This window comes from Anolis carolinensis, chromosome 2, assembly GCF_035594765.1.
Source record: "Anolis carolinensis isolate JA03-04 chromosome 2, rAnoCar3.1.pri, whole genome shotgun sequence".
Taxonomy (NCBI): domain Eukaryota; kingdom Metazoa; phylum Chordata; class Lepidosauria; order Squamata; family Dactyloidae; genus Anolis; species Anolis carolinensis.
In genome coordinates this window covers 79567964-79588806 of record NC_085842.1, presented here as the reverse complement: position 1 = coordinate 79588806, position 20843 = coordinate 79567964, and the positions used below count along the sequence as shown (strand labels likewise).

Sequence of the window (20843 nt, the reverse complement as noted above, 5' to 3'; positions counted from 1 at the left end):
CCCCCCGCTCCAGAGTGAGAAAAGCGGGATAGAAATGCAATAAATAAACCTATGTGTGTGCCTTTGAGGGGTCCTTGGTGGCACAGTGTGTTAAAGCGCTGAGCTGCTGAACATGCGGACCAAAAGGTGCCAGGTTCAAATCCCGGGAGCGGAATGAGCGCCCGCTGTTAGCTCCAGCTCCTGCCAACCTATCAGTTCGAAAACATGCCAATGTGAGAGTAGATCAATAGGTACCGCTCCGGCGGGAAGGTAACGGTGCTCCATGCAGCCATGCCGGCCACATGACCTTGGAGGTGTCTATGGACAACGCCGGCTCTTTGGCTTAGAAATGGAGATGAGCACCAACCCCCAGAGTCGGTCACGACTGGACTTAACGTCAGGGGAAACCTTTACCACAGGCGCGGCTGGTGGGAACGAGGGACAGGGCCTTCTCGGTGGTGGCTCCCCGACTGTGAAACACCCTCCCTGGAGATAGCCGAGAGGCTCCTACTCTGCTGGGATTCAGAAGGGCCGTAAAAACATGGTTATGTGCCCAAGCTTTTGATGAGTAAATGACAAAGTTGACATGGCCTGATTTAAGGATGAAGCATGAGGATCTCGGATGAATGGAATTAATTATATATACGTTTTTAAGGTTTTTATAATGTGTTTTAACAACGTTATTAACAGATCTGTTTATATTGTTTTGTTTTTATGATTGCAATTTGGGCATTAAATTTTGCCAATTTTTGTAAGCCGCCCTGAGTCCCCTCGGGTGAGAAGGGCGGGGTATAAATGTTGTAAATAAATAAATAATGAATAAATTATGTGGCTTTATTTCTTCTATGGGGGAATTGGTCCACCCTCTGGTTTGCTGGTAGAACTGAATGACTAGTAGGCGGGCCTCTCCTCCTCCTCCTCCTCCCTTCCTCGCAACGTGGCGCGAGCCCTCCTCCCTCCCTCGTTTGGGGGCGGAGCCACCGAAGCCCCTCCCACTGCTCCTACCTCCGCCGCGGGAACAACCCGGAAGCGGGCGGCGCTGGAGCCAGAGCCCTTTCCTGCTTGTGCGCGCCAGAGACAGACAGAGAGAGAGAGAGAGGCAGGCACGGGCTGGGAAAGGAGCGTCTGCACGGCGGGAACCGAACCGGAACCATGACTCACCAGACCGGCATCCACGGTAGGCCAGCGGGAAGGAAGGAAGGAAGGAGGGAGGGCGGGCGGGCAAGCATTCCCTTCTTGCAGCCAGGGAGGGCCTCAAACGCCCCTCCCTTTGCAGACACCCCATCTTCATCAAAGGCCCCCTACTCTACCTCTGTAGCCCGGCCTGCTAGCCTTCCCTCCTTCTCCTGGCCCCGCTTCCCATCTAGGCGCCTGGGCAGAAGGCTAGAGGAGAATTGGGGGGTGCTTGAGAGGGGAGGGAGGGAGGGAGAAAGAGAGGAGGACATTTGGGGGCGCAACCAGGTTTGTTGAGAGAAGGAGAGAACTTGGGGAGCTGCCAAGGTGGGGAGGGAGAGGAAGACATTGGACAACAGCCATGATGCATATGGAGGGAGTAGGGAGGGGAAAATGTGGGGGTGCAGCCAGGATCTGGGAGGAAGGGTATCCATGACGTGTCCATGAATTTAAGGATATCCATGTTGGAGGAGGGGGGCAACTGTGATGGATAAGAGAAAATGTAAGGAGCATCCAAGATGTCTGTGGAGGGAAAATATATCTACTATAGTTCACCGAAGCCCTCGGTGGCACAGTGTGTTAAAGCACTGAGCTGCTGAACTTGCTGACCGAAAGGTTGGTGGTTCGAATCTGGGGAGCGGAATGAGCTCCCGCTGTTAGCCCTAGCTTCTGCCAACCTAGCAGTTCGAAACATGCAAATGTGAGTAGATCAATAGGTACCACTTCTGCAGGAAGGTAATGGCGCTCCATACAGTCATGCCAGCCACATGACCATGGAGGTGTCTACGGACAACACTGTCTCTTCAGCTTTGAAATGGAGATGAGCACCAACTCCCAGAGTCGGACACGACTAGACTTAATGCCAGGGGAAAATCTTTATCTTTACCCTATAATAAATATAATATTATACAAATGAAAGCATATTTAACATAACATTCAAGACAAAAATCACACAAAGCATAATAACATCCAGAAATGAGAGATAAATAAACATTAAGCATTAAAAACATTAAAAACCTATTGTAATAATTGCGGATATGCGTCAGTTAAGAGTATATTGCACTAACAAGAGCCAGCAAGAAAATTAAGGGAAGTCACCACAAAATAAATAAATAAATGAATGAATGCATACATAAAAATAAAATAAAATCTGAAAATAAAACAAAAATGTGTCTGGGAGGAGAAAATAATGGGGACAACCATTTCGTGGGGGGATGCAAGGAAATTTGGGGGGAGGTGTTCTTTAAATATGGATCCTGTCAGGTGCCCTTGGAAGCTTAGAGGATATTTCCAGGCTTCACGTGTATTGCACTCTGCACACAAAAAGCTGTTGTGTTGTGTGCCCTAAAGGGGAGAGAGAGCAGGGTGAGGAGGGCTCACCTGTCTCCCAAATGCTAGGTAAAACCTGAAATACCAGGCCTCCTGAGAGGAGGGTCTGCTTTTTCAGCTACACGCTCCATAAAACAATAAGGCATTCCTTCTCCAGGCCAAAAAGATTACCTGGAGTGGTGGTTGCCAAGTGGGAACAGGTATCATGCAGAGCCTGTTGTTCCTTTGGCTTTTCTGTAGAAGAGTTCCTTATAAGTCACCTTTGTCGTCAAGGTGTTTTCAGAGTCTGCATTGGCCCTTTTTTCCTGGAGTGATCAGTTTTAGTGTTTGCTTTGGCCTGCCATCTTCATCCAGCTGGGAGCAGTGTCTTGTAAAGCCTGCAAAGGCAGAAGCAGCCGTTGTTTGGGTTCACGGTCTGGCCCTGCTATGATCTCTTCCTGGGAGATCATTGCATTTCCTTGTATGTCCTTGCTCAGCGAAAGGGTTTGAAATATGTCCTCCTTCCTCCCCTGTGCTGTTCCATTATCGCTTAACACGTTTAGCTCTGCAGTGTGAATCATAATTGCAGGAGCCATTTCCCTTTCTGCATAGCAGGCAGCTACTTGGTTCTTACATCTGCCTGCCTCCTTTTGCCTATAGCCGTCTCCAGGCACTTTCACAAAATATGATTCGGAACATAAATTGTATCAGATCTATGCTAAGATTTGGGGAAACCAGAAGCTAAAGGGGAAGGACAATTTGTGCAGGAAAGCTATCTGGATGTGACAGTTCAGTAGTGCTATGTGTATATGAGATAGGGCAGGGAAATTAGATTGGTCATATTAATAATACCTGTGACACACACACATACTTTACTGCTTTTTTCTTATCCTGTTTTTAATTCTTTACCTAGGATTTTATAAGAGGATGTCAAGCTGCAGATTGGCACCTGAGGCCTAATGCAAACCTGACTTCATAGCAGTTTAAATTCTCCAAACAGTACATTTTCCAGCAGAAAAGAGAGGGCTCTAATGTCAGTTGTATTGAACACAGGTAGAATCTGCATTGAAATTTTTGCATGAACTGGATGAGATTCATGGCAAAGTGGTGAGGATACAGTTTGAAATAACAGAATGACACTGAGTAATAAGCAACATGGTTGGAAGCTAAGAAAATACCCCAGGACCAACAGGCAAGTCATCTTTTAGGATACATCTAATTCAGTGGTTCTCAACCTGTGGGTCCTTAGATGTTTTGGCCTTCAACTCCCAGAAATCCTAACAGCTGATAAACTGGCTAGGATTTCTGGGAGTTGTAGGCCAAAACACCTGGGGTCGCACAGGTTGAGAAGTACCGGTCTAGTTAAACTCTCCCTTTTACCAGGGAATTCTTACTCATGAGATGGTAATCATGTCTAACAAGAGAGTTTTCAACACTGTCTGAAAATGAGTGGAGAGAGTGATTTGTAAAAGTAATACAGGTATATAATCTCAAAAATATTTTTGAGCAAGATACTGCAGTACTATGAGGTTGTTCCTCAAATTGAAATAAAACATTTGCATTTTGCTGTTAGGAACTACTGGATACTGGTAGCTTTCAAGCTGTATTACAAGAGATATATTGGTCTGTAGTGATTGTTTAGGCCTTAAGGATTAATTTCACCAACTTTAAGTAAGTCATCTTCAGCTAAAGCAGATTTGGTTGCCAAGTTAAGTTTATCCCTTTAAGGACCAGTCATACGACATAGATTAAAAGTGTGTACACACTTACGTTGGAATTACTTCTACGTGCCAGAGGACATGGAGCTACATCTAGTGGAATGGAATACACGTGACCTTTACATTATCATTTGACTCATCTGTCTTCCAAGGAGCTTAAGTATATAGGGGTCTCCCTTCTTATTTTATCTTGAAAGCAACACTGTGGGGTAAGTTAGACTGAGAGATGGTGACTAGCCCAAAGTGAGCTTCAGTACTGAGTGAGGTTTTGAGTGTTTCCCGTCAAGTTGGCTTCAACTTATGGCAACACTTCAAGTCCCCTTGTCATCAACTACCCTGCTCATGTCTTACAGATTCAGAGACTTGGCTTCCTTGATTGAATCCATCCATTTGGAAGATGGTCTTCCTCTTTCACTGCTGCTTTCTATCTTAACAAGCATTATTGTCTTTTCTAATGACTCCTGACTTCTCATGGTGTGTCCAAAAGACAACATTCTCATTTAATCATCTTTATTTTCTAGTGAGAGTTCTTGCTCTAATGCCAATTTATTTATCTTTTTAGTCATCTACAGTGTCCGCAGCACCACATTCCTTCCCATCCACTTCCCTCATTGTCCAGCTTTCACAATCATACATAGTAATTAATGGGGAATACAATGACACAAACCATCCTAACTTTAGTGTTCAGTGATATAGCTGTAGTCTAGTCCTAGTCCAGTACAACTTATATGGTGGCTGCTTGTGTATGATGTCATCCTTCAAATGGCTATATACACCTGTCAATAACCTTTGATCAATAATACTTGAACGAGGGTTAAAGATATTTTCCAGCTTCTCTAGCACTTGCTTTTTATTATAGCTGGTTTATCTTTGTAACATCAAAATGAAAGAGGAAAGAACCAAGGCATATATCATAGAGGTGTTGGAACTTGCATGATGATGCTGAACTGCAGCCTATTTTGGGCTATGCCATCTGTTTTGATCTTAGCAGTTTCCAATCTACTATTTGGATTAGCAGAATGGGATTTCCACAGTCTTGGTGCAACTTATAGACTTCAGGTGCACTGAAACCCCTCTTTTATCTAAAAGTAAGCTGGATAGTTGATAGTGTCTCAAATTTAGGTGACTCTTCATTGTCTGATGATTTCTCATCCCTAGGATGAGAGAGGACTGGAATTAACATATGACTGGTTAGCAGTATTATTTCAGATGTTGCTGGAACCACAGCTCCTTTCCAGCATTACTAGCGGTGAAGAATGAGGGAAGTTACAGGTGCATTCCAGTGCTCATAAAGGGTCATAATTCAAAGCAAACAAACAACAGAATTATAGAGGTTCTGCTGTGGGAAGTGGAGATTATTGCGTGCTTTCCCAAATCTAACACAGTGGTATTGATTTGGATTACGAGTTGCAATTTAAGAGTTCTGTTAACAACTGTAGTGTCATTGGATTTCATAGACATACTCTGATTGAATTTCACCCTTGCATTTTCTTTAGCTATCTGAATACTGGGATCCTTTGCTTAAAGAACTTTGATTTTGCTTTGTTGTTGGCAAATTGATATACAGTATGAGAAATTGCCTATATCTTGAAATCTCTCTTGGATACAAGAACATAATAAAAACAATAATAGAAGCTTGTGCTGCTGGGATTCCCTGGAAGAGGTTGCCATAGCAAGAGTTCATTTGAGGTTTTGTCCACTGTAAACAAGCTGGTTGTGTCTGTATGAGTCTTCTCTCCCCACCCCTCCACTCTAATATTCTTTAACTACCCTGAAATCTCCATTGAGGTTTTAAATATGTTATAAATTATGTAACAAAATCAATATTAATGTGTAGAACCCAGAGAAGCAAAATACTTCCTGGACCAGCATTTCTCCCCTATCTCTGATGGTACAAACTCTTCAGTTCACTTTCCATTTCAGTTACAGTGCATGGATGTATTCCCCCAGCTGTCTTCAGGAGTTGCCTGCACAACATAATAGATCTTGACATTCCTGAATACTTCCTGCTGTCAAACACCTTGGTGATACTCTTTTGGCAAAACCCTCCATTTATGGTAATTTAGTGGCTCAACCACCCTGACTTGGCAATAAAACTGATTGGATCTTGAACTCTGCCCTATAAAGAGTTTTTCATCAAGAAACAAACATGGACAATTAGTTTTCTGATCAAGCAAAATTTTTGGGAAGCTGATAATGCTGTCAGATAATGCTGTCAGCATCTCCCAGCAACCCTAACCAGAATATTCAGCAGTGAGGAATGTTGAGAGTTGCAGTTTAATGAAATCTGGGGTCCATTCATACTGTGGAATATGAGAACTATGCTTTCATGCTAACTTTCATGGCTCCATCCTAAGACATCCTGGAGTTTGTAGTTGTGGAATCACAAGAGGAGTTCTGTTGCTGAGAATTCTGAAGCCTCTCCCTCTTAGCTTCAAAACTAATATAATTAATTAAAGTCATTATCACTTGCTGGAGGGCAGCCTCCAAATATAATTGAACTCATGCAACTTAGTTCTTAGTGCACCTTCAGTTTGTAAGTTCTTCACAGTTATATCAATGTGGTGATTTTCTTCTCCCACCCTAGACTTGTAAGAATTTTCTCATAATGCTCTGCCATTTTGTCCCAGGTTTAAATTACTTTGAGGATTTTCATTATCATTGACAGGGATTAGTGCTCCACCTTTTTGAACCATCTCTTTTCTACAGCTAGTGTATGTATGCATTTAGGATTGATGGCAATTTGCCACATTGTGAATTTCCCATACAGTGCAAGCCTTTGCAACTACATTATGCTGAGATAGTGATTAATTAAAGCCAACCCAGTGAACTACATGCCTGAGTTAATGTACAGAAACCTGCACCAACTAAATGAAATATAATTATGAAATATAATTGAGTTCAACTGCTAGCCCTAAAAAACTATTGACTTCATGAAACTTATTTCTTATGGAAATAAGAAATATTTCTACATTGAGGGCTCCTCATTAGACGAGCAACAAATTTGTTTTGCTGGCATGAGAAGACCAATTTGTCAGTTGAAGACCAGCCAAACCCCTCTTCTGTTGAGTAAGACTGCTCTGATTCTGTATAGGATGAAGAACAAACAGAACTCCTGAGAAAGGCATGAACAAAAATGTCTAGCTCAACATTTTTCTCAGACGCAGTGTGTGGTTACTATCAAGATTTACTTGGGACAGGTGCATCCAAGAATGCTGCTTAAGTGTGAAGATGGAGCTGGGATCCTTCAATGTTAGAAGCAAAGCAGTAGCTTTTGGAAACAGCCACTTTGAAAGCAATGGAAGCCTTGCTATATCACTTGCTTGATATCTTCAGTTATGGTTCCTGTTAACCATGTTGTATCCTGCCTCAAGCTGCAAGAAGAGGCGGGTAATACATTATTATTACAGAGGAGTCTCACTAATCCAACATAAATGGGCCGGCAGAATGTTGGATAAGCGAATATGTTGGATAATAAGGAGGGATTAAGGAAAAGCCTATTAAACATCAAATTAGTTTATAATTTTACAAATTAAGCACCAAAACATCATGTTATACAACAAATTTGACAGAAAAGTAGTTCAATATGCAGTAATGCTATGTAGTAATTACTGTATTTATGAATTTAGCACCAAAATATCACGATGTATTGAAAACATTGACTACTAAAAGGCAGACTGCGTTGGATAATTCAGAACATTGGATAAGCGAATGTTGGATAAGTGAGACTCTACTTTATTATTATTATTAATATTAATATTATTTTATTTTTGCATCTGTTTCCTGTGATAGTGTTTTAGTCTCTGGATCTCAACTTTGGACTGTTCTTGAAACTTTGTTCTTCATCCCTTGTCCTTTCAACATTTTTGACTTCCTGGTAACTGGGTTGACTTTTTTCAGCTTTCAAGACATATACCCCTGACTTTGATCAACAGGGCCCAGAATCATACTTAAACATCGGAAACAAGACAGTTAAATAAATGTTGACTTATTAAACTCATATTCTTTCAATGGGTTTACTCTAGATGGGGCTTGTCATTGGTTTAAGGGCACAATCATGGTTACAACCAAATTCTGGTTAATTATACAGACTAACATCATATTAGACAGTAATGTTTACGCCTTGGTTGTCTGAGAACAAGTGAAGAGGAAATGTGCCAACCAGAAGCTTTTCTTGGGTTCTTTCCATTTTGTGCATGTAGTAATAAGGCATTACATGAAAACCAGCCTGTCGGTATGAATATTTTTCTAAATATAATCTGTTTTCTAAATCTAAGGAATAGTTTGCTCTGATTCCAGACAAAATTACTTTCTTTTTTTTTTGTCTTTTTCTGTAGTTGTGCTTCCATACTCAATGACAGTGTGAGGTTTTGCCATGATGGGAATAGTAGTTTCTTTGGCAATATTTGTAGTGCTAATATTCACCGTACTTGGATTAAGACCCCTTTCAGAGTTCCCTTCATGGATGGCCTCTGCTATGCCAATAGACTCCTTTTCCAGTGTGGAATCCTAATCAAATTCATGATTCCATATTAGCAGGGGGAATTATGAGCACTAATCCTATAAATCTGATTCCCCTAAGATATGGAAAATGGGACAGGTAGGACTTGGAGGATTGTGAGGATAAAGTAAGTTAGTGCAGCCCTGTACTTGTTCTCCAAAGTTGTTTTTAGCGCCCCTAACAATTTGTTTGTTGCAACAGCAACAAACAAATGGGACCTTAGGCTATGTTTTATACCTGGTTTTCAGGGTAGCCAGCCACCTGTTCAGAAAGCAATTCAACACACCAGTCTTCCAGGAGAAGCAATTTACATTTTTTTATGTGCCCCAGAAGGAGCAATTGGAACTTGTTAGGAGCCCTAAAAACAACTTTGGAGACCACTGTGATTGTACTTTGCCCACCCCTAAGTTAGACAATGAGCATGCTACTTCCATCTTTGCTGCGGGTTTCACATAGGCTTCACTCCTAGAAGTTAGTGTAGCATAATGGGCTACCTGAGGGAAGAACAAAATATTAATAGGGAAAATGTGAATTTTTCCCTGTGGAAACATGATTTGAAGATGAGTTATTCATATATCACAGCTCATTCACACCAGCACCCATGAGTGTGATCCCACTGAAAGCTAACGTCCTTCTGTCAATTCTTCTGGGAAATATTACTTCTTTCCTTGCTATAATTATAACCCCACTAGAAGTTCTCCTGTGGTAACTTTGCAAAGTCTATTGGTGAGCAAAGAAGATTATGTTAGAAGTTACTTCATGGAACCTGGATTGAGCATGAGGACTGGCTCACCCAGATACAGCTCCAGTATACATACAGTAGAGTCTCACTTATCCAACATAAACTGTCTGGCAGATTGTTGGATAAGCGAAAATGTTGGATAATAAGGATTAAGGAAAAGCCTATTAAACATCAAATTACGTTACGATTTTACAAATTAAGCACAAAGGCATCATGTTTTACAACAAATCGACAGAAAAGGCAGTTCAATACATGGTAACGTTATGTAGCAATTACTGTATTTACGAACTTATCACCAAAACATCACAATGTATTGAAACAATACCTATTAAAAGGCAAACTGCTTTGAATAATACAGAATGTTGGATAAGCGAGAGACTACTGTACTTTACCTGCATTGAGGTTTAGGAGGAAGTTGTGATCCAAGATTTATACAATACACTTGTATGTGAGTATGTACAGCAATGTACTTCTGCTGTCTATCTTTTGCATTTGGTTCTTTGTGCATGGTATGGTTTGTATACAGAATACCTGTATGCAAGTCACAGTAAATTCCTTCTATGGTGGTGGGAAGATGGAGACCTAAAGCAGAACTATGTGTCCATACTGTGTAGAACATATATTTCAATCTTTTATGAATGAGCCAGTAAAGCAGTGTTAGAAATCCTATGTCCAGCAAAGACTTTGATCTACATCGAATCATCGAGTTTGGCAGGGATCCCAAGGACCATCCAGTCCAACTGCTCCAATCCAAATTCTCAGTAACCCCATCAGCATAGCACATTTTGAGAAATTGTGGGAGTAGTAGTCCAAAACTTGTAGAAAGCCAAACATGCTTTTTATTGGGGTTTTGTAATTTTGAAATGTATTCCTTTATTACACTTTCAGAACTGTAGAACATTCTCTAGTAAGCCTTCTATGAAACTGAAAAACATAGCTCTCCATGTGAGAGATTTTGTTGTTGCTCATCTGGTATATTGTTTGCTTTTTCTCTTTTCTTTATTCTTGCAACATATTCCTTCTACAAACAAAAATGTTCTATTTGTTTTATATTGCATTGTTGATAGTGTAAGGGAGCATAATGGATTGATATACTGGCCAGATGGTAAGCACATATAAGAAAAGAGCTCTTACCACAGGATTGAGATAATCTGTAGGGCTTTCTTTGTGAATGTGCCCTATGGGAAATTCATCTCACAGAAGTGCTTTTAATCCAATGATCAGATGACCCAATTGAATGAAATAAATGAGAAAGTATTGCTTGGAAAGACTTCACCTACATTCTATAATTTCGAGGTACACATGATACAAAGAGCATTGTGTTTATAATAGCCAAAGATCCAAATTGTTTCATGTACTCACATCTCCTAGATTATCATATGGATTCAACACAATAGTTTGTAGGCAAATTTACATGAATTGGCCCTAGGACTGCCTTTTCCTTTTAAAAAAGGGTAGAGCCATTTCTATACCAAGCAGTAACATCAATGCCACTGGAGTGATGGATATGATGATGGGTTAATGCAGGGAACGCTGTGGATGTAGCGTATCTGGATTTCAATAAGACCTTCAACAAGGTCCTCCCTGACCTTCTGGCAAACTAGGCAAAATTACGGTTAGGTGGATCTGTAATTGGTTAAGTGAACGAATGAAAAGGTGCTCACCAAAGCTGCTGCTTCATCCTGGAAAGAAGTGACGAGTGGAGTGCCGCAGGGTTCTGTCCGGGGCCCGGTTTTGTTCAACATCTTTATTAATGACTTATATGAAGGGTTAGAAGGCATGATCATCATGTTTGCAGACAACACCAAACTGGGAAGGATAGCCAATACTCCAGAAGACAGGAGCAGCATTCAAAATGATCTTAACAGACTAGAGAGATGGGCCATAACTAACAAAGTGAAGTTCAACAGGGACAAATGCAAGATACTACACTTAGGCAGAAAAATGAAATACAGAATGGGGGACACCTGGCTTGACAGCAGTACAGATGAAAAAGATCTTGTAGTCTTTGTGGATAACAAGTTAAACATGAGCCAACAATGTGATGTGGTGGCAAAAAAAGCCCAACAGGATTTTAGCCTGCATAAATAGAAGTATAGTGTCAAGATCCAGGGAAGTCATACTATCCCTCTATTCCACCTTGGTCAGATCATACCTGGAATACTGTGTCCAATTCTTGGCACCGCAGTTGAAGGGAGATGTTGACAAGCTGGAAGATGTCCCGAGGAAGGTGAAAGAACTGGGCATGTTTAGCCTGCAGAAAAGAAGGCTTGAGAGGAGACGTGATAGCCATGTATAAATATGTGAGGAGAAGTCATAGGGAGGAGGGAGTATGCTTGTTTTCTGCTGCCCTGGAGACTAGGACACAGAACAACGGCTTTAAACTACAGGAAAGGAGATTTCATCGGAACATTAGGAAGAACTTTCTAATTGTGAGAGCTGTTCAGCAGTGGGGCTCTCTGCCTCGGAGTGGTGGAGGCTCCTTCTTTGAAGGCTTTTAAACAGAGGCTGGATGGCCATCTGTCGGGAGTGCATTGAATGCGATTTTCCTGCTTCTTGGCAGGGGGTTGGACTGGATGGCCCACAAGGTCTTTCAACTCTATGATTCTATGTGTCATTACCCCAGGATGTTGTAACAACAGTAAGATGGCAGCCAGTTCTCCATACAGTTTCCCTGTGAGGAATGTTAAGACGTTATATCCCATTCTAGGGGTATTTTCAGCCTCACTTACAATGCACCCATGCCCTCTAAGTGCTCCTAGTGGCTATTACCTTCTGGTCACACATTGCTTTAGTGGTTGATTCGCTTCAAACCCACAATCTCAAAAGAGAGGGTTCTGTGTGCATGTGTCCAGAGTAATTGGCTGCAGCAGTGGCAGCGCAACATACAACCACTTGCACAACTGTTTTGACATTAGTGTTGGACCCCAACACAAACCTGGCTATGTATACCTTACAAATATATATATATTTGAAATATGAAATATGCCATGAGTCAATAATTTTCTCTACTGAATCTACAAATCAGGCCACTGATATCCTGAATCTCTTCTAAAATCTCTTATTATAATTTAATATGATATGATCTTTCCTGGACTGTGCTACTTGCAGAAGGGAAAGTACAGGTTCACATGGCACCCATATAAAATTGTCCCAGTGTCAGAAAAGGAAGGAGGATGAATGGAATGTTTTCCATTCATCTAATACAGTTGGCCCTCTGTATTCAGATTCTGCATCCATGTGTTCAGTCATCCACAACTTAAAAATCCTTTAAAACACATCCAAAAAGGAAACGTTGATTTTTCTGTTGTACATAAGGGACCCAATTTTATTCTATGCCATGGTATATAAGGGTACCTGACCATCCATGGATTTTGGTATCTATTTGTGTGGGGGGGGGGGGGAGTGCCCTGAAACCAAACCCCAGCATATACCAAGGACCTACTTTATCAACACTCCTTCTCTGGTCTTGCAAACTCAGGCTTCCTTGATACTTTCTTCATACTGTCTTCTGTTTTACCAAACAGTAGTATCTTCTCCAATGAAATGTATTGTCCTTGATAAATAACTTTTGCTGAGACTAGGTAGGGAAACCTGCCTGCCTGACAAAGTGTTTTAGATTTGACATGTGTGTGAATAATATATTAGGAACACTACATGTTATGTTTTTTGGTACAGTGATAATATGTGTAGGCAAGACACATTTACCTGTGTGTGGTTTGCTACTTTATTACCTACTTAATTTGAACAGCAAAAGTCACCTCTCAATCTGGTGTGGCTTTGTTTGTTTTTCTTCCACAAGTGTGCTACATAGATGCCATTGTTCTAAGAAAGAAATTGATGGACAGTAGCTCCATCATGAACAAAAGAGTTTCACTTGATATAGAGCTGTAATTTTGTAGACGTCTGAATAATTAAGACCCTGCGAAGCTGAGCATTTCAAATGAACAAAACAGAAGAAACCCCTTGGGGGAAAAAATGTGCTTAAAAACCTTTTAGTGTAATAAGAGGACTGTTTGGTTCAATCCCAGGGACCTTGGGCGCATGATACCCGATCCAACTCTCCCCAGTCATTGCTTGGCTCTTGGGAATCTTGGGCGAGTGAATGACTAGCAGCGATGAGATTGTTTTACAGGGCTGGAGTTCACAGGGTAATACATATACAGTGGCATGGCTCCTTCACTGCTTGTGGAGCCCTGCCATTCTTACTGGATTTCAGATTGGAGGGGTCTGCCTTGTGAGTAACTCCTCTGATTTCTTAGCAGAGGATATCTGGAAGTAGTGGTAGCTGTTCCAATGATTCAGCAATCATTTGAGGATTAAAAACAACAACAACAATGAAGTGAATAAAATACATCTAAGTTGTGTGATGAATTAATTAAAACTACTTTTAAATCCTTTCAGATTTAAATACTGTGTTTGAAATGCATCACAGCCTTAGCACCCTAGTGTCAGCATATTAAATGTTTTGAAGCCTTGTGAATACATGAATAAATTAGATGAACCTCAAGCATCCTTCCCTCCACACTGACTGAAGCTGAAACAGGTGTGCAGATATGATACAGAGACATGATAAATGGAAGAAAAAAAGAATTGAGAATCGGTTAGAATTGATGCTAAATGTCTGCATGCTTGTTTTTTGGTTGGCTTACACTTATACAGTTGCTCAACTCTTTCTGTTTTACTTGTGAATTGTCAATGCCTTCTTCCCCATTCTTACCCTTTTGCAGCCAAAACAGTGACTTTACTGACCTTTCTCCTTGCTTTCCCTAGTATGTCCAAAAGGGCAAAAAGTTTTAGGGTACTCGTGTGTTTCATTGTCCTAAGTATTACATTTCTTATGTGAAGCCTAATGAAGAGGACAAAGAGGGATAGGTGAAACTGTTTCCCCCCAAAAATGTTTCAGGGCACCTCATACCTCTACAAAAGATATATATTCTGGATTTATGCTTTTGTTGTTATCCTAGACCAGTGGTTCTCAGCTTGGGGTCCACAGATGTTTATGGCCTTCAACTCCCAGAAATACTAACAGCTGGTAAACGGGCTGGGATTTCTGAGAGTTGTAGGCCAAAAACATCTGGCTACCCCCAGGTTGAGAACCAAACAATGCTAATAATAATAGAGGAGAGATGGCAAAACAACAAATGGAAGAGTCCAGAAAAGCAAGAGAGTCATCGCCAAAACAATGGCACATGAGGTCAAGAAGGCCTTATATGGTAAACCTGCAAGACTAGGACCTTTGAATATAATCCTGAATGTAGTGTCTATTTCCTCAAACCCAGTGAATGGGAAGTGAAAACAGCTACTTGAAGTCACCTCAACATAAAGATTGTGTCCAGAGAATGAAAGATTGATAGCCATAAGCTCAGGTTTCCTGTCGGGAGGACAGAGTGGCTTGGCATATTCAGGAGGGCATCCATTTCAACACTCATGTATTATTGATCCAGAAGCAGTGACATGCCGCTGGAAGACAAGGGGACTGAGAATGGGGCATTCGGAGAAGGCTAAGCCCACTCTTCTCACAAACTGACAAACCAGACCAAAAATAGTATGAATACAGTTGCAAACTCTGACTCCATAGTCTTGAAGCAGGTGAAAGAACCTCAAGGAACTGTGTCACCTTCTTCTCACTTCAGACATTACAGAATGTGAGGTAGTTATGGTGGCGGCGGTAAGAAGCGCACCTCTGAAACCCTGATTTAAATTATGTCTCCCATTTCAATATGAATGCTTTTTCTGAATGAGCATATATACCAGTTGGTTGCTAGACCAATTGAAAACATAATGACTTGCAATGACATAGGGCATTTATACACCCTAACAGCTTAGTCCAAACGGATTGGTCATTCAGTTCACATGGCAGATTTATATCTCCATAGGCACAAGACTTCAGTGTCTGGTCTCTAAACACTGACAGGATATTAAGCAAAACCATATATTTGAAAGTTAAGTTTGCTCCTAGACATCTTTACAAAAATTATGGTGATTTTTTTTTGTAGGAAGAAGCAAAGAACTGCAGCCTTCATTTCTGGCATGATTCCTCTGTCTCAAATAGTTATTCACATACTTTGAAATATGTTCACCACCAGGAGGGATAGTAGCTTGTATTTTATAAAGCAAAATAAAGAAAATGAAGATTGTCAGGATGCTCAATTCTGTACTCAATGCTAAGTTATGGTTATTCTTCCAGTGTTTTGCATGTTATCCATTTAGAGACCAGTTTCCTTCCGTGTCATTGTTTTTTTGATTGTTTTTGCAAAACAAAACCCACACAACCGTCTATCTTTCTCTCTTCTTTCTCACACATAAGGGAATTACTAAATTTTACATACCACCAGCAGTTAATATTTTATATCAACTTGGTTTGAGAGAACAGCTAATGTCATGGTGAGGGAAATGGATATTTCTTGAAAGTGTTAAAATGCCAAAGACACAGAAGGGAGGGCATTCTTTGTGATAAACAGGGTAAAAATTTCAAGGATGTTTCATGTGGTTTGTACATGAAAACAACTTTGAAACTTCTGAGAACAAAGTTTTTGCCATAAGCAGACAGGAAGAAAAAGTCATTTGCAGGTCTGCAGATAGTCTGGGTTTTTTGATGCCATGGGCGACTTCTTAGATTTGAAACCCTGGTCTGTGTCCAGCAGAAATGGAATGCATTGGAAACACCAGGGTGCATACACTATATTTTTGTTATTGTGTGCTTTCAAGTAGTTTTCAACTTATGGTGACAACTCTATCTTGGGGTTTGTTTGTCAAGTTTGATTCCTCTGAGAGTGTGCTTTGCCCAAGGCCACTCAGTGGTCTCTAGATTTAAATCTTGGTCTCCAGAGTTGTAGTCCAATGCTCAAACCACTACACTAGGCTGGTTCTCCAAAATACATTTCCTTGATATTAATATGTTAAAGCAGCAAAGCACAATCAGGGGCGCTTTGGGGGCTCCCGCTCCCTCTGCTTAGGAAGCATGAGGGAGCCAGTGTGGCCTGAGGGCCCACAGCTTTGACTGTTTTTTTCCTGCTTGGCAGAAACTGGTTGGATTAGGTGGCCCCTGGAGCTGTTCTTGTTGTTGTTTTTATTGTTATCGTTATTATTGCAAAGGCTGGATGGCCATCTGTTGAGGGTGCTTTGGTTTGTGCTTTTATTGCATGGCAGTTACAGGTTGAACTGGCTAGGCCCAGTGTTGCTCCTATTATTATTATTTATTTATTTATTTCAAAGACTTAACGGCCCCTGGGTTCTTCCACTGAAATATTGTTAGGTTTATGTTGGTTAAAAGTATTCATTTTAAATATTGTATTGTTCTTTCTTTCTTTTTAGCACTATAAAAAAGATATGTGTAATGTGTATAGGATTTTGTTCATGTTTCTTTCAAATATTTCCCAGAAACATTTGCCACCCGTCTGCCACTGGTCTGGTCCATCTGTCAAATTTTAAAATGCAATGCGGCCCCTGTGTCCAAAAGTTTCTTGGGGCTCCACAAGAAACATTTTCTCCAGAAAGCGCTCTGTGGCTTTAAAAGTTTGAGAACCCCTGAGTTAATGAATTCAGACTTTTTCAGTGGTAAGGTGTGATTTGAAAACCAATGCCAAATAGGATACACATATCTCTAGTTTTGAGCTACCAGTCTGGTACTGGTCGCAGGTGGGTGAAATGTGTTACATGTGAACTTCAATTTAGGACATCCCCATGGATGAGAGCCCCGCAAGGCTCTCTGTCCTCCACAGCCCTGCTCAGGTCCTCCAGACCCAGAGCCAGAACTTCCTTGATTACATCTACAGTAGAGTCTCACTAATCCAAGCCTCACTTATCCAAGCCTCTGGATAATCCAAGCCATTGTAGTAAATGTTTTCAATATATCGTGATATTTTGGTGCTAAATTCGTAAATACAGTAATTACAACATAACATTACTGCGCATTGAACAACTTTTTCTGTCAAATTTGTTGTATAACATGAAGTTTTGGTGCTTAATTTGTAAAATCATAACCTAATTTGATGTTTAATAGGCTTTTCCTTAATCCCTCCTTATTATCCAAGATATTCGCTTATCCAAGCTTCTGCTGGCCCGTTTAGCTTGGATAAGTGAGACTCTACTGTATCAGTTTGGAATGTGACCTTCCTATCCTCTACCTCTAGCAATTCAATTTTTCTCATGATATGTCCAAAATACAGCCTTGTCATATGAGTGTCTAGGGAAAGTTCAGGCTTGATTTGCTCTAGAACTAGTTTATTGGTCATTTTAGTGGTCTGTGGTATCCATAGAAGTCTTCTGCATTACATCTCAAAGAAGTTGATTTTTTTCCCATTCAGTTTTTTTTCACTGTCCAGCTTTCACAGTCATACATAGAAATGGAAAATATTATGGCACAGATAATCCTAACTTCAATTTTCAGTTATATCTTTCTACACATCAGGATTTTGTCTAGTTCTTCATAGGTGCCCTTCCAAGTCCTAATCATCTTCTGATTTCTTGATTGCAGCCTCCATTCTGATGAATGACTGAGCCAAAATCTTGAACTATTTTAATGTCTTCATTGTCTGCTTCAAAGTTAAGAAAATTATTTTGTTTTCTTAATGTTTAGCTCTATTGCTGCCTTTGCACTTTATTCAGCAATTACTCCAGGTCTCTGCTATTTTCTGCTAATGGTATGGAGTTACCTTAAATGGTCCAGTTTTCACACCTCCTTCATCTTAAGTTTTCTTCCAAATCTAATCCTGCTTAATGTATGACATATTCAGCTTGCATGTTAAAACAGATGGAGTGACAAAATGCAGCCTTGCCTGACCGCCTTACCAATTGGAAATTGGTACTACTGCTATGTCCTAATTTGGTCAAGACACTGGTCAGGCAAGGCTATGGATTCAACTTACAAAGTTGATATTTTGATGGAAGCTTTGTAGGTTCTGGCTCAGCCTATTAGACAGTCTCTATTTGTGCTTCCAGTCCACTTCCCGTCTTCTTCAATATCTTCAGCCTTGAACAGGTGGCTTGGGATATAGTGAATCTCTCTGTCCTTTGAAGTGAGGAACAAGTGGAGAAAGAACTCTTGCCACCCCTTTTCTTAGCAGCATCTCAGTGCAAGTGCGAAGGATGTATGAAAAGAAGCAGTGGTTCTTGCACAGATGTTTCGATAAAGTGATGTGGAGGCTTTCAGTTATTTATTAACTTCTCCAAACCATCAAATGAATGAGGACTTGATGGAGGGGACATGTATTACTCAGCATCAAGTCTGCTGCCAGAATGAGGAGGTAATCCCTGAAGTGATAGTGGATTATTGTACTTGAGTAGACCTCTCGCATCCTATGTTTTGCCAGTAATCTGCAAGTGTAAATATGGCTTTTGTTGAATATGCAAAGGTAGTAAAGGGGGTAATGTAACTCTTGTCATTGCAGTGTAATGATTTAAAACTTGTTGGTCAACCTTCTTCAAGCTAGTGCCCTCCAAATATATTGGGCAGCAACTCCCAGTTGGCCAGGCTGACTAGGGATCATGGATGTTGCTTTGAAGCCCATCTGAAAGGCATCAAATTGGGGGAAACTGAAAGCCAGAGAGAAGCTCAGATGCTTAATACTTGGAGGATGGGCAGGGCTTTATGTAAGTTGTGGTTTTTGATGTTTTTCAGAACTTCCTGTCCCTCCCTATAAATTTCCTGTTTCCCTGTTCATTTGCTCCTCATTTGAGCTTTTGCTCTCATCCTTATCCTCTTCTGAACCAGTTCCTAGCATCATTTTAAACTGTTTGTAGATGAAGGACTTGGCTGCAGAGTTAAGATGCAGTGACAAGTGTATATTTTATTATAAGAGACAAATCTGGGCCTTAGAGTTTCCATTTTCCTGCTTAGTTAGAAAGACAGCAGAGATGATCCCTGGTGTGTGTATTCTGATGGCATCTTTGCAAATTGAGGTGTGTGTTTTTCCTTTTAAGATAAACAGGGACCAAATTGGAACAGATACGGCCTCTGCTGGTGATTGGAATTGATGAACCTCAGCAGTGCTGAGTGATGGCTCTGGGAGCCTTTCAGAGCTGTTCTTTGCTAATAAGTGAAATTGCAGCGGCCTCCTTTTGTAAATCAGCTAAATTGGCTATTGGTGGAGCATTCACTCTCCACCTTTACAGATGGCATTGTGTGTTAAGCCTTTCCTTCAAAGGTTCTCTGTTACTAAGTCTGATTAAACTCTCCAGATTACAAAGGATGCTTGTAATGAGCACTGCCAGCACAATATTGGGAAGCTCAGATCTTGTAAGAGGCAAATAATTAATCCCTGTTAAACCCACACTTGGTATTTTCCAGAGAGGAGACTGTCTTTCTTGCAGAGTCCACACAGCCACAAAACATACTAGTGAGAAATGAATTTTGTGACTGTTGCAAGTGTAGTTTCAGGTGTTTGTTTGAACATTTGGGCGTAGGACCAACATTTTCTATTTTTGAGTATAGTAGTGATAAGAAATGGGGGCCACTTTTACTGCACAGGAAACATTCTACATTGTTAAACTGCTGAAGGATCCTATAAATGTCAAATCTTTGGAAAATTAGTGAGAGGAGCAGCTGTGTGGATAATCACCCAGAGCATGCAGTGGAAGGTAGATGGATGAGGCTTGGCTTAGAAGGTAAATTTTTCTGCCTTCGTAGAAAAAATTATTTTTATCTTGGGGATTCACACATTCCAGGGCCATTGGACAGCATGCATGTAGTGAAGCATTCATTCAGCTTACACACACACACACACATACACACACATTATATTCAAAGGCATTGCCATGTTATTTGTTTTCAACCTATCATCAAAGAGTCCTGCAACACCTTTTAGACTACTAGATTTAGTTTAGTATCATCATACACAGATTGGATTATAATCCATAACAATTTACACTGATGCAAATCTCTGTTTCCAAGGCACTGGAGGAGTTCTGTGTTTCTAGTGTTTAACTATTATGTGCAAGATTGGCGGGCTCATTTTTTCTGGGAGGAGGTCACAATGGGTCTGTAAGCATTGTCCTATGGTAGGGAAGTACGGATCTCTAAGTGTCTAGGAAGTGAAATCCCAGTATTAGTTCCCCCATCATGACATTACCTTCCCATGTCCAGAACTAGTGCCAAAAAACTTCAGTCATGGGGCTGTCCTATCAAACAATACAGTTGAGCACATCCCAAAGAGGGAGATCTATGCTTGTCTGTGAGTGTTAAAAGATGGCAAGAAGAAATGGGCCCAGGGACCCTTCACATTATGGAGTATTAGCATTATGTGTGTATGTGCCTTAAGGTTGCTAGTTGCTTTATGGTGATGAACTACTCAGATGTGGTTTTGCCACTTCCTCTGAAATATAGTCTAGAGCATCTTGAATTCATTGATGATCTCCCATCTAAGTACTAACCAGAATTGACCCAGACAGGTTCCCTTGGTCAGGTGAGGTCTGGTGCCTT

General features: G+C 40.8%; 1 protein-coding gene across 1 annotated transcript in view; it reads left to right on the top strand.

The window, feature by feature from the left end:
* The first annotated feature begins 985 nt into the window (after positions 1–985).
* The window catches only part of twf2 (twinfilin actin binding protein 2), an 87591-nt gene continuing 67733 nt past the window's right edge, over positions 986–20843 (top strand). Inside the window, exon 1 of the mRNA XM_003217639.4 lies at positions 986–1156. Within this exon, the coding sequence (XP_003217687.1) occupies positions 1132–1156 (25 nt within the window). The 5' untranslated portion in view covers positions 986–1131. The remainder of the gene's footprint in view (positions 1157–20843) is intronic.